The sequence below is a fragment of the Choloepus didactylus genome, chromosome 8, assembly GCF_015220235.1.
Source record: "Choloepus didactylus isolate mChoDid1 chromosome 8, mChoDid1.pri, whole genome shotgun sequence".
NCBI classification, from domain to species: Eukaryota; Metazoa; Chordata; class Mammalia; order Pilosa; family Megalonychidae; genus Choloepus; species Choloepus didactylus.
Genome location: NC_051314.1, coordinates 12,935,122 through 12,950,481, shown reverse-complemented (window position 1 = coordinate 12,950,481; position 15,360 = coordinate 12,935,122). Strand labels below are relative to the sequence as shown.

At 40.3% G+C, this 15,360-nt stretch overlaps 1 protein-coding gene across 2 annotated transcripts in view; it reads right to left on the bottom strand.

Moving 5' to 3' along the window:
• Nucleotides 1–1,978, bottom strand: part of SLC25A17 (solute carrier family 25 member 17) — a 72,651-nt gene extending 70,673 nt beyond the window's left edge. Inside the window, exon 1 of one of the 2 annotated variants that reach the window (XM_037846110.1) lies at nt 1,760–1,978. In XM_037846110.1, coding sequence (XP_037702038.1) covers nt 1,760–1,813 — 54 coding nt within the window. In that variant the 5' untranslated portion in view covers nt 1,814–1,978. The remainder of the gene's footprint in view (nt 1–1,759) is intronic. The other variant, XM_037846111.1, reaches the window with a different exon arrangement.
• Nucleotides 1,979–15,360: the final 13,382 nt, after the last annotated feature.

The window sequence follows — 15,360 nt, the reverse complement described above, 5'->3', positions numbered from 1 at the left end:
AACAAGTGAAAAGTACCCAAAGAGAAATACATAGAAAAGTCTTTGTAGATCTAATAGAGACCTATCACTTTTGCCCCCAGTCACTCTGCACAGCAAGACTCAGAAAACTATGGCCCACAGGCCTGTTTTGGCAAATAGCATTATTGGAACACAGGCAGGCCCACTAGTTCACGTGCTTGTTGTGTAAGGCTGCTCTCCACACTTCTATGGCGGCATTGAGTAGCTGCGAGAGTGCTTAGTCACAGTCTAAAATATTTCCCATCAGGCCCTTTACAGAAAATTTGCCAACCCCTATTTTATTTTTTTATAGCACGTACTATCTAAAATTATTATTTATTTTTGTTTTACTCATGTAACATTTGACTTTCCCATTGGAATGCAAACTTCAAGATGAAAGGATCTTGTTCTCCATATTCCTAGCACCTGAACAGTGCATGGCACATAGAAAGCATTCAATAGAGGTGTAGATTGAACGCCATTAAGAGAAGGAAAAGAGGACAGACATTCATCATCTTCTCTTTCTCTCTTAGACACACTCTAATCAACTATTCACCATACCATTCCATCAAAACTAGTGTTCTCAAAGTCACTAATGGCCTCCATATTGTTTAAAGCCCTACACAATGTAGTCCGTTTAAACCTATTTGCCTCCCTTGCCTCCACACCCATCCTAGAGCACGTTGTGCAAGCTCCATCTCAGCACCTTTATCCTGACTGAAAGATTCTTCTGGTTTAATGAAATGAATCAAGCCTCCTAAATCAAGGAACTTCATGAAATATCATGTCATTTAATTCTCACAACAACCCTGTGAGGTAGGTATCATTACCTCCCACTTTACAGATTAGGAAAAGTGAGGTTTAAAGGCCTCCTAGCTAGCAAATGATGGAATTTGGAGTTCATCGCAAATTAGTCTACAAAAAACATGAGCTCTGAATGAAGTGCATGGACTTAGTAACGTTCCTCTCAAGACACAGTGATTCCAAGTATTAAAGGTGTGTGTTGACATCTAGTGAATGATATGAGAAAGGGCATGAGATATATGATAAGAGAACCAGAAGAGATTACCCAAACCAAGAGTGGAAAGTTTCAAAGAAAAAGAAGGGGTGTGTAGACAGGGTCAAATGCAACAAAGACGTCTGAAAGCCCAAGAACTAAGTGCATATCTCATAGTAAACCACACCTGCAGGTAGATTTAAAAACAAAAAATTAAAAACCTATCTTTAAAAAACAAAAAATTAAAAACCTATCTTCCTTTGCCTGTAAACGTTAGCCAGAGAAATTATACTAGGCACTGCACTTGGCTGCAGTAAGCCTGTGAAAAGAGTATTAGTTAAGCACTTGATTAAGCAACACAGCTTCACACCCAGAGTCTCCTCTGACACAGTGAGGCAAAGTCTGTGTGTGCGGAGAGGGGGTGGGGTGGGAAGGGGAGGTAAGGGGATGAATGCTCTTCAAATTTTAGAAGGCAGAGAAACAGCAATTATCTTCTTCCCGACTCGCGTCTGGGTATATGCGACCCCTGTTGCCCATATTCCAGATAATCTCCGAGGCCAGAAACGGCGGCCAGGGGCGGTGGGAAAGTGTCGGCCCTCAACACAAACATATCAGCCACTTTCCCATTCTTCTCCGTTCCACAATCGCGACAGGAGACCCCAACCCACAGGATCGCCCTCCCATACCCAATCCATCTGTACCCCGGGACTGGCCCCAGAGAAGCCCCACACCCCGCGATGGCCAGGGCGTGAGACCCCGCCTCACCACGGCTCCGGCAACCGCGTGGACCAGGCTTTCGTAGGACAGCACGGAGGCCATTCGTACGGCTCCTTACGTGGACGTAGTCACACTTCTCTCACAAGAGCGGCCCGCAGTGCGAGGAAAGGACAGCCGGAGCCCAGAGTGTCGCAAGCTCCACCCTCTCGGGCCCGACCGCCTCCTCCAGGACAACCATTTCCGGGTCACAGGGCACCCCGCGCCCTCTGACTATCTGTGCGATCCGGTGGAGGGGCGGGAAAAGGGGGGAGGGCGGAGCGAGAAGCGCTCTTGGGGAGCGCCGAGTTGTCTGCGCTGAACGCGGTCTGACCAGTTTTCCACGCATTACCCGATCCTGGCCAGTCAAGCTTCACCCCTATTCCCAAGGAGTTGTAGAACACGAAATCTCAGAAATGCTAGGTAGCCTCCTTTCCACAATTCCCTCCAAAAGTCGTGGGGACATGCAAGATTAAGTACCCAAAAAGATTCCAATCTTACTGTTTATCTGCGACCTAACATCTTTTCTATCTCTGCTATTTTGAAGTCACGTTTGGACCAACGGAGGGGAGGGTTCTTACTTGTGCAAAACCCTGGGATGTAAGAGGAAGAGACCCTAAGTGTGAGACCAAAATGATCAGATGCTGGGGGAGAGGCTCATACTAGAAAGCAACTATGGAATATTTAACCTGACTTCCTCCTTTGTGAAATAATGTTAAAACCAACCACCACACTCACTGTAAAGGTTACAAAAGCTAATTTACAGAAACGCAATTTATAAAATAACGGGAAAAACCTTTTCCATGTTTTAAAGTGAATAATCAAAATACATTAAGAAGTCACACTCAACTTCTAAACCAGGTCGTATTGAGACATACTCTCAATAATCACTTTGGGACATTCCTCATGGACACATTCACTCCTTCTCCTGGGACACGAGTGTCTCTGCCATGGATGCCATTCTTCCAACTGGACAGTACCAGCAAGTCTACTTTTCTAACACCCTTGGCAACAATCCTTGAGTGCTTAATATGCCAGATTCGGTGCTTTGTGCCCATTATCACATCCAATCCTCGCGAAAAGGGCCCTAACAGTTTACCTGGCCAAGCTTTTTTAAAACTTTTCATTAACGTTTTAACCACCACTTTAACTTCCCTTTATTAATGCTGTTACAGTGACCATATGATAAAGATGAGTTGGGAACACACTGAGTTGGGTTTAGTGATGTATATACGTATATGTATGTATACGTGTATGATTACGTTATTGCTAGCTGTCCAGTTGGAAGAATGGCATCCAGGAATACCCCCCCCCCATCCTAGATCATGGAATCATATGGAGACATGCTCTTTCCACTGGAACACGGACAGAAGCTTGTTGATCGTAAAACTGTAAGCACCATTCCGTGGAGTCAAGGAAGAAGAAAAGTGCAGTCCTTTAAGAGGAGGAGTAAGGAATACAGGGCTGATGAAACCTTCCTCACCAGATTATAGAGTGAGATTAAGAAGTGACCTCCGCCTGCGGCTCTGATCCGCTCCCGGCCCGCAGCGGCGGCGACCCCAGGGCGCCCGGCTCGTCAATCCCGGAGGTTTCATCTCGGCCCTACCGCGCCGGCGTCGCGCGCGAGCCCGCTCCTGCTCTCGGGACCCCGCAGGTTACTCCTCCAGGAAAGTAGGTAAAAAGCCAGGAACTGCGTGGACTGGACACCACAGAGCAATCTGTCTTTGGGCATACTTCATACAACACTCATGAAAACGTGGAACTGCTGAGATCAGCGAAATCTGTAAGTTTTTGCCGCCAGGGGACCCGCGCCCCTCCCTGCCAGGCTCAGTCCCGGGGGAGGAGGGGCTGTCAGCTCCAGGAAGGAGAAGAGAGAATTGCAGTGGCTGCTCTTATCGGAAACTCATTCTACTGATTCAAACTCCAACCATAGATAGACTGAGACCAGACACCAGAGACTCTGAGAGCAGCCAGCCCAGCAGAGAGGAGACAGGCATAGAAAAAAAACAACACGAAAAACTCCAAAATAAAAACAGAGGATTTTTGGAGTTCTGGTGAACACAGAAAGGGGAAGGGCGGAGATCAGGCCTTGAGGCGCATATGCAAATCCCGAAGCAAGGCTGATCTCTCTGCCCTGTGCACCTTTCCTTAATGGCCCTGGTTGCTTTGTCTATTAGCATTTCAATAACCCATTAGATCTCTGAGGAGGGCCGTTTTTTTTGTTTTGTTTTGTTTTTTTTTTTTTTTAAATCCTTTTTGCTTTTTCTAAAACAATTACTCTAAGAAGCTCAATACAGAAAGCTTCAAAGAATTGAAATTTGGGCACGTCAAGTCAAGAGCAGAACTAAGAGAGCTCTGAGACAAAAGGCAATAATCCAGTGGCTGAGAAAATTCACTAAACACCACAACTTCCCAAGAAAAGGGGGGTGTCCGCTCACAGCCACCATCCTGGTGGACAGGAAACACTCCTGCCCATCGCCAGCCCCATAGCCCAGAGCTGCCCCAGACAACCCAGTGTGACGGAAGTGCTTCAAATAACAGGCACACACCACAAAACTGGGCGTGGACATTAGCCTTCCCTGCAACCTCAGCTGAATGTCCCAGAGCTGGGAAGGGGGAGCAGTGTGAATTAACAGAGCCCCATTCAGCCATCATTTGAGCAGACTGGGAGCCTCCCAACACAGCCCAGCAGCCCAGAACTGCCCTGGGGGGACGGCACTCACCTGTGACATAGCACAGTCATCCCTCAACAGAGGACCCGGGGTGCACAGCCTGGAAGAGGGGCCCACTTCCAAGTCTCAGGAGCCATACGCCAATACCAAAGACTTGTGGGTCAGTGGCAGAGAAAAACTGTGGCAGGACTGAACTGAAGGATTAGACTATTGCAGTAGCTTTAAAACTCTAGGATCATCAGGGAGATTTGATTGTTAGGGCCACCCCCCCTCCCCGACTGCCCAGAAACACGCCCCACATACAGGGCAGGCAACACCAACTACACACGCAAGCTTGGTACACCAATTGGGCCCCACAAGACTCACTCCCCCACTCACCAAAAAGGCTGAGCAGGGGAGATCTGGCTTGTGGAGAACAGGTGGCTCGTGGACGCCACCTGCTGGTTAGTTAGAGAAAGTGTACTCCACGAAGCTGTAGATCTGATAAATTAGAGATAAGGACTTCAACTGGTCTACAAACCCTAAAAGAACCCTATCAAGTTCAGCAAATGCCACGAGGCCAAAAACAACAGAAAATTATAAAGCATATGAAAAAACCAGACGATATGGATAACCCAAGCCCAAGCACCCAAATCAAAAGACCAGAAGAGACACACCTAGAGCAGCTACTCAAAGAACTAAAGATGAACAATGAGACCATAGTACGGGATATGAAGGAAATCAAGAAGACCCTAGAAGAGCATAAAGAAGACATTGCAAGACTAAATAAAAAAATGGATGATCTTATGGAAATTAAAGAAACTGTTGACCAAATTAAAAAGATTCTGGACACTCATAGTACAAGACTAGAGGAAGTTGAACAACGAATCAGTGACCTGGAAGATGACAGAATGGAAAATGAAAGCATAAAAGAAAGAATGGGGAAAAAAATTGAAAAACTCGAAATGGACCTCAGGGATATGATAGATAATATGAAACGTCCAAATATAAGACTCATTGGTGTCCCAGAAGGGGAAGAAAAGGGTAAAGGTCTAGGAAGAGTATTCAAAGAAATTGTTGGGGAAAACTTCCCAAATCTTCTAAACAACATAAATACACAAATCATAAATGCTCAGCGAACTCCAAATAGAATAAATCCAAAAAAACCCACTCCGAGACATATACTGATCACACTGTCAAACACAGAAGAGAAGGAGCAAGTTCTGAAAGCAGCAAGAGAAAAGCAATTCACCACATACAAAGGAAACAGCATAAGACTAAGTAGTGACTACTCAGCAGCCACCATGGAGGCAAGAAGGCAGTGGCACGATATATTTAAAATTCTGAGTGAGAGGAATTTCCAGCCAAGAATACTTTATCCAGCAAAGCTCTCCTTCAAATTTGAGGGAGAGCTTAAATTTTTCACAGACAAAGAAATGCTGAGAGAATTTGCTAACAAGAGACCTGCCCTACTGGAGATACTAAAGGGAGCCCTACAGACAGAGAAACAAAGACAGGACAGAGAGACTTGGAGAAAGGTTTAGTACTAAAGAAATTCGGTATGGGTACAATAAAGGATATTAATAGAGATAGGGAAAAATATGGCAAACATAATCCAAAGGATAAGATGGCCGATTCAAGAAATGCCTTCACGGTTTTAACGTTGAATGTAAATGGATTAAACTCCCCAATTAAAAGATATAGATTCGCAGAATGGATCAAAAAAAATGAACCATCAATATGTTGCATACAAGAGACTCATCTTAGACACAGGGACACAAAGAAACTGAAAGTGAAAGGATGGAAAAAAATATTTCATGCAAGCTACAGCCAAAAGAAAGCAGGTGTAGCAATATTAATCTCAGATAAAATAGACTTCAAATGCAGGGATGTTTTGAGAGACAAAGAAGGCCACTACATACTAATAAAAGGGGCAATTCAGCAAGAAGAAATAACAATCGTAAATGTCTATGCACCCAATCAAGGTGCCACAAAATACATGAGAGAAACATTGGCAAAACTAAAGGAAGCAATTGATGTTTCCACAATAATTGTGGGAGACTTCAACACATCACTCTCTCCTACAGATAGATCAACCAGACAGAAGACCAATAAGGAAATTGAAAACCTAAACAATCTGATAAATGAATTAGATTTAACAGACATCTACAGGACATTACATCCCAAATCACCAGGATACACATACTTTTCTAGTGCTCACGGAACTTTCTCCAGAATAGATCATATGCTGGGACATAAAACAAGCCTCAATAAATTTAAAAAGATTGAAATTATTCAAAGCACATTCTCTGACCACAATGGAATACAATTAGAAGTCAATAACCATCAGAGACTTAGAAAATTCACAAATACCTGGAGGTTAAACAACACACTCCTAAACAATCAGTGGGTTAAAGAAGAAATAGCAAGAGAAATTGCTAAATATATAGAGACGAATGAAAATGAGAACACAACATACTAAAACCTATGGGATGCAGCAAAAGCAGTGCTAAGGGGGAAATTTATAGCACTAAACGCATATATTAAAAAGGAAGAAAGAGCCAAAATCAAAGAACTAATGGATCAACTGAAGAAGCTAGAAAATGAACAGCAAACCAATCCTAAACCAAGTAGAAGAAAAGAAATCACAAGGATTAAAGCAGAAATAAATGACATAGAGAACAAAAAAACAATAGAAAGGATAAATATCACCAAAAGTTGGTTCTTTGAGAAGATCAACAAGATTGACAAGCCCCTAGCTAGACTGACAAAATCAAAAAGAGAGAAGACCCATATAAACAAAATAATGAATGAAAAAGGTGACATAACTGCAGATCCTGAAGAAATTAAAAAAATTATAAGAGGATATTATGAACAACTGTATGGCAACAAACTGGATAATGTAGAAGAAATGGACAATTTCCTGGAAACATATGAACAACCTAGACTGACCAGAGAAGAAATAGAAGACCTCAACCAACCCATCACAAGCAAAGAGATCCAATCAGTCATCAAAAATCTTCCCACAAATAAATGCCCAGGGCCAGATGGCTTCACAGGGGAATTCTACCAAACTTTCCAGAAAGAAATGACACCAATCTTACTCAAACTCTTTCAAAACATTGAAAAAAATGGAACACTACCTAACTCATTTTATGAAGCTAACATCAATCTAATACCAAAACCAGGCAAAGATGCTACAAAAAAGGAAAACTACCGGCCAATCTCCCTAATGAATATAGATGCAAAAATCCTCAACAAAATACTTGCAAATCGAATCCAAAGACACATTAAAAAAATCATACACCATGACCAAGTGGGGTTCATTCCAGGCATGCAAGGATGGTTCAACATAAGAAAAACAATCAATGTATTACAACACATTAAAAACTCGAAAGGGAAAAATCAATTGATCATCTCAATAGATGCTGAAAAAGCATTTGACAAAATCCAACATCCCTTTTTGATAAAAACACTTCAAAAGGTAGGAATTGAAGGAAACTTCCTCAACATGATAAAGAGCATATATGAAAAACCCACAGCCAGCATAGTACTCAATGGTGAGAGACTGAAAGCCTTCCCTCTAAGATCAGGAACAAGACAAGGATGCCCGCTGTCACCACTGTTATTCAACATTGTGCTGGACGTGCTAGCCAGGGCAATCCGGCAAGACAAAGAAATAAAAGGCATCCAAATTGGAAAAGAAGAAGTAAAACTGTCATTGTTTGCAGATGATATGATCTTATATCTAGAAAACCCTGAGAAATCAACGATACAGCTACTAGAGCTAATAAACAAATTTAGCAAAGTAGCGGGATACAAGATTAATGCACATAAGTCAGTAATGTTTCTATATGCTAGAAATGAACAAACTGAAGAGACACTCAAGAAAAAGATACCATTTTCAATAGCAACTAAAAAAATCAAGTACCTAGGAATAAACTTAACCAAAGATGTAAAAGACCTATACAAAGAAAACTACATAACTCTACTAAAAGAAATAGAAGGGGACCTTAAAAGATGGAAAAATATTCCATGTTCATGGATAGGAAGGCTAAATGTCATTAAGATGTCAATTCTACCCAGACTCATCTACAGATTCAATGCAATCTCAATCAAAATTCCAACAACCTACTTTGCAGACTTGGAAAAGCTAGTTATCAAATTTATTTGGAAAGGGAAGATGCCTCGAATTGCTAAAGACACTCTAAAAAAGAAAAACGAAGTGGGAGGACTTACACTCCCTGACTTTGAAGCTTATTATAAAGCCACAGTTGCCAAAACAGCATGGTACTGGCACAAAGATAGACATATAGATCAATGGAATCGAATTGAGAATTCAGAGATAGACCCTCAGATCTATGGCCGACTGATCTTTGATAAGGCCCCTAAAGTCACCGAACTGAGCCATAATGGTCTTTTCAACAAATGGGGCTGGGAGAGTTGGATATCCATATCCAAAAGAATGAAAGAGGACCCCTACCTCACCCCCTACACAAAAATTAACTCAAAATGGACCAAAGATCTCAATATAAAAGAAAGTACCATAAAACTCCTAGAAGATAATGTAGGGAAACATCTTCAAGACCTTGTATTAGGAGGCCACTTCCTAGACTTTACACCCAAAGCACAAGCAACAAAAGAGAAAATAGATAAATGGGAACTCCTCAAGCTTAGAAGTTTCTGCACCTCAAAGGAATTTCTCAAAAAGGTAAAGAGGCAGCCAACTCAATGGGAAAAAATTTTTGGAAACCATGTATCTGACAAAAGACTGATATCTTGCATATACAAAGAAATCCTACAACTCAATGACAATAGTACAGACAGCCCAATTATAAAATGGGCAAAAGATATGAAAAGACAGTTCTCTGAAGAGGAAATACAAATGGCCAAGAAACACATGAAAAAATGTTCAGCTTCACTAGCTATTAGAGAGATGCAAATTAAGACCACAATGAGATACCATCTAACACTGGTTAGAATGGCTGCCATTAAACAAACAGGAAACTACAAATGCTGGAGGGGATGTGGAGAAATTGGAACTCTTATTCATTGTTGGTGGGACTGTATAATGGTTCAGCCACTCTGGAAGTCAGTCTGGCAGTTCCTTAGAAAACTAGATATAGAGCTACCATTCGATCCAGCGATTGCACTTCTCGGTATATACCCGGAAGATCGGAAAGCAGTGACACGAACAGATATCTGCACGCCAATGTTCATAGCAGCATTATTCACAATTGCCAAGAGATGGAAACAACCCAAATGTCCTTCAACAGATGAGTGGATAAATAAAATGTGGTATATACACACGATGGAATACTACGCGGCAGTAAGAAGGAACGATCTGGTGAAACATGACAACATGGATGAACCTTGAAGACATAATGCTGAGCGAAATAAGCCAGGCACAAAAAGAGAAATATTATATGCTACCACTAATGTGAACTTTGAAAAATGTAAAACAAATGGTTTATAATGTAGAATGTAGGGGAACTAGCAGTAGAGAGCAATTAAGGAAGGGGGAACAATAATCCAAGAAGAGCAGATAAGCTATTTAACGTTCTGGGGATGCCCAGAAATGACTATGGTCTGTTAATTTCTGATGGATGTAGTAGGAACAAGTTCACTGAAATGTTGCTATATTATGTAACTTTCTTGGGGTAAAGTAGGAACATGTTGGAAGTTAAGCAGTTATCTTAGGTTAGTTGTCTTTTTCTTACTCCCTTGCTATGGTCTCTTTGAAATGTTTTTTTATTGTATGTTTGTTTTCTTTTTAACTTTTTTTTTCATACAGTTGATTTGAAAAAAGAAGGGAAAGTTAAAAAAAAAAAAAAGAAAGAAAAAAGACAAACAAGGAAAAAAAAAAAGATGTAGTGCCCCCTTGAGGAGCCTGTGGAGAATGCAGGGGTATTCGCCTACCCCACCTCCATGGTTGCTAACATGACCACAGACATAGGGGACTGGTGGTTTGATGGGTTGAGCCCTCTACTATAAGTTTTACCCTTGGGAAGACGGTTGCTGCAAAGCAGAGGCTAGGCCTCCCTGTATTTGTGCCTAAGAGTCTCCTCCTGAATGCCTCTTTGTTGCTCAGATGTGGCCCTCTCTCTCTGGCTAAGCCAACTTGAAAGGTGAAATCACTGCCCTCCCCCCTACGTGGGATCAGACACCCAGGGAAGTGAATCTCCCTGGCAACGTGGAATATGACTCCCGGGGAGGAATGTAGACCCGGCATCGTGGGATGGAGAACATCTTCTTGACCAAAAGGGGGATGTGAAAGGAAATGAAATAAGCTTCAGTGGCAGAGAGATTCCAAAACGAGCCGAGAGATCACTCTGGTGGGCACTCTTACGTACACTTTAGACAACCTTTTTTAGGTTCTAAAGAATTGGGGTAGCTGGTGGTGGATACCTGAAACTATTAAACTACAACCCAGAACCCATGAATCTCGAAGACAGTTGTATAAAAATGTAGCTTATGAGGGGTGACAGTGGGATTGGGAATGCCATAAGGACCAAACTCCACTTTGTCTAGTTTATGGATGGATGTGTAGAAAAGTAGGGGAAGCAAACAAACAAAGGTACCTAGTGTTCTTTTTTACTTCAATTGCTCTTTTTCACTCTAATTATTATTCTTGTTATTTTTGTGTGTGTGCTAATGAAGGTGTCAGGGATTGATTTAGGTGATGAATGTACAACTATGTAATGGTACTGTAAACAATCGAAAGTACAATTTGTTTTGTATGACTGCGTGGTATGTGAATATATCTCAATAAAATGATTAAAAAAAAAAAAAAAAAAGAAGTAATGTACCCACACACAGCTATATAATGGTACTGTGAACAACTGAATGTATGCTTTGTATGACTGCATGGTATGTAAATATATCTCAATAAAATTGAATTAAAAAAAAGAAAAAAAAAAGAAAAAAAAAAAACTGTAAGCAGACTAATTCTCATTAACTCAAATTGGAAGCTCTTTCATCAAGAATATAGTGAATTCTGCTGCATACACAATTATAAACTCATCATGTGATTACTTCTCTTTTGATGATTAACTGCACACAATAGAATTTATCAGAATTCCTATTTTGTAGGGTGCTCCAGTTTGCTAATACTGTTATGCCCAACACCAGAAATGGACTGGCTTTTATAAATGGAGTTTATTTGGTTACAAAGTTACAGTCCTAAGGCCATAAAAGTGTCGAAACTAAGGCATCAACAATAGGGTACCTTCACTGAGTAACAGCCAATGGCATCTGGAAAACCTGTCAGCTCGGATAGCATGTGGCTGGTATCTGCTCCGGGGTTCTGGTTTCAAAATGGCTTTCTCACAGGATGGTTCTAAGCACCTCAGGGTGTTCTCTTAGTTTCTCCCAGGCAAACCCTGGGATAGCAAAAGTCTACTTTTAATGGCCGTCTCCAAAATGTCTCTCAGCAGTAGCGTGTTCTTGGTTCTTTCTCCCAGGACGTTTCTCTCAAAGTGCCTGGGGGTCCTGTCTTAGCATAGCCCGGGGCAAACCTGGCTTTATCTCTTAGCTAAACAAAGCCACACTGACCCGCTTCTTCGCCTTCCACTTCATCCTTCCATTTATCATCCTAGCCCTCGTACTAACACACCTACTCCTTCTGTCTGCCTCTCCAAGCACGTCTAAGCATCAGCATCAGTGTCAGCTCTTAGCTTCTCTCCAAAATGTCCCTCTCAGCTGCTCTTGGCTTCTTCTGTTCCTGAGCTCTTTTATAGGACTCCAATGATTAAATCAAGACCCACCCTGATATGAACAGGGCCAGTATCTCTACCGAAATAATTTAATCAAACAGTTGCCCAGTTGATGGAGTCACATCTCCAAGAAAACACATCAAGAGATTCCAACCTAATCAACACTAATGTATCTGCCCCCCCCAAGACTGCATCAAAGAATATTGGCTTTTTTTTTTGGGGGGGGGTGTGTGACACAATATATCCAAACTGGCACACAGGGCATGTGCTATCCTGTAGCAGATAGACATGTACATCTGTATAAATCCTCTCCGTTAGTGAGGAATCCCAGCTATCAAAAACCATACCTACTCTACTGAAAACACTGCAAAGTCATTGTCAAATAAGGTAACCAGAAACACAGCAAAAATTGTAGTAGCAAAAAACTACAAGTACTAGCCAGTTATTAAATGGAACCATCTCTAAAGTTGTTTGTGATGTTTCACATTTCATCAAAAGCTTCATTTTGTTTAGTTTCCCATTCATAACTTATACCTAATTTAATATTCATTATTCTTTCCATTGAAGTTGGCCCTCAACTATATAAACATGAGGACCCACAAAACCTTGATCTGCCCTGATAACCATTACATAAAGAATTCCATGGCATTCTGTACATACCATGTCTTAAGTACAAAATGAATTAAAGTAAGCTAGCCAGAACTGGTCATTTCATGTATGTTGCTTCTATACCTAATTATGGTCAGATTACTTATGCTGTAACCTGAAAATGTTCTATAATTTCATCTAGAATTAGCCAAATGACTTTTCTACTGAATTTAAATATTGCCAAACTTTCTGGAAAAGCGTAAATCTGTACTTCTACCAGCACTATACAAAAGGTCTAATGGAGTAATTGCTAAGATTATCAAAATTTTGCAACCTGACAAGCCAGTTTAAATTTGCTCTTTTAAAGTTGAACAGCTAATATTCTGTTGATTGTCGGTATTTGTTGTGTTATTATGGACAATTTACTTATGTGAAGTGCTTCAGTTTCCTCATCCCTAAAACAGGAATAAAAACACTTTCTCTTATGATTATTATCAGAATTAAGTCAATACTTCATAATACTGATTACAACCGTACCTGGCAGAGAATAGTTCTACTTACCTCATTCATGAGCCTGTTCAGAAGCATTAATTGCAGCTATTAAGCCAATTACTTAAATGGAAACTGTTTCCTCCTTATCCCATCAAGCCCTTGTATCCTAGGGGGGCAAACTGCAGTTGTCACCAAGTATTTTCTCTATTTGTCTGTGGTGCTTATTTTTTTTTTTTTTTGCTGGGCAAGGACCACACAGCTGTGGACTATATTTCCCAGCTTTCCTTATAACTGATTAATGGGATGTGAGCAGAAGTAATAAAATGCCAATTCCACAGCTATGGACTATATTTTCCAGCTTTCCTTATAACTGATTAATGGGATGTGACCAGAAGTAATAAAATGCCAATTCCACATTATTAACCTCAGTATTTAAGTATATGCTTCCCTGGCCCCCTCTCCTGTTTCTTCAGGAGATGAAAACAAGGGAAAGTAGTTTTGAACTCAGAGATGGAAGGCTCATACTTCTGAATATGGCAGAACCATCTTACAACCCTGGATTGCTTCCTGAAAGAAAAGTAAAGCTATTTTACTTAGGCTAATGTATCTTTATGGATCTTTGTTAATAGCACTTTATAATCTGTAGTCTACTGTACCTAGTAGCTAGTATACCGAAACACTTAAGAAGCTCAGCACTGTTAAGACATTATAAACGAAACAGAACATGTGCAGTAAAAAGGGGTGTGTGTGACAATATCCAGTTTGAAACGATACTTTATTTTTAACATAGCTAGAAATTTCCAGTAACTATTCTTTAAGCAAACAAAAATAGTTCTTTTCTTTTATAGCTTCATTAGCACAAGAAAAGAACATTTCTGGTTTAGAAATATTAAGTTTCAGTGAAAATGATGTATTTTGTATTTGTGGAACTTAAAAGTCTAAAAGCACAGGACACATTTTCAGAAGATAATTTTTACTTTTACTCATTTATGCTAATATTTGCAATGTTAGGATGTAATAGGTAATGTATAATTAAGTAAACCAAATAAAGAATCCAGAAGAAAATGAGCTTCTTGAACTATTTACATACTGCATTGGGAATTCTGAGAAAAGGGAACACATATTAACAAAATGAACACCAGCCAGCTCAAAAGCAGGTTTAAATGCTGAGTATTTTTAAAGGGTTTAAAAAGCATGCTCAATTAGCATACAGCTTTTTTCTCATTTATGTAACAGACGCATTTCTGTCCTGTGTACAAAGGAGGGTTAGAACTAGAATCAACTTATCTAAGATTTCAGAAATATGCTATTTCAGAAATGTATTCCATGGAATTTACTTCACTGATTCTATTATGATTGTTCAAATAAGCAAAGTACAGAGAGTATCATCCCTTCACATTGCTTTTAAATACCAGCACTTTATAAGGGAAGATAGGAAGAAGCCTACAATTTCCACTACAGTACTTAGTCTTACTTGAAAATAAGAACTGTATGCACAACAGAAAACAATTTATCATTTCCCCCTCTTAGAGAGGAAGTAGGAGAAAGTTTAAGAGGAGGACATGTGGTCGTGGTATTTAAGGAACAGCCGAAGAGAACAAATCTTTCAGTGTCAACAATTCCACAAGGAAGAACAATCATCTATATCTCATCTATTTTATAATTCATGCTGAATCAAGTCAGGTTAATCTCTATGTGTACCAATTACTTCAAACCTCATACTGTCCAAAATACAAAGGTGAATACTACAAGATGAATTAAATTCCAATAGCAATAGGGATTTCCTAAGAACAAGACCAAACACCAAAGGGAATCCCTACTACCAAAATCTTCTGATGTGCCAGATTACATGAAAGTAGAAATTGAATGTATTAAATATGTTATCTCTTAGCCAAGTAAGAAACTATAGCTGTTATGGGTATTACCCTACATAATTGTCATATGTATTACATATTAAATTAAGGTCAGCATAAATATGCTTCGCACAATTACGCTGTGAATGATGCTAGCAGCGATTATCTCAGTGAAAAAGATTATCCACAGCCCAAGAAGAGTGAAGGGAAAAAATGTGAAAAACAAGCAGATACAGAGTTGGGCATCTTCTGACCAGGGAAGGTAATTTTAAACCCAAGAATATAAAAAGAAGAGTACTCCCGTATTTCCCCTA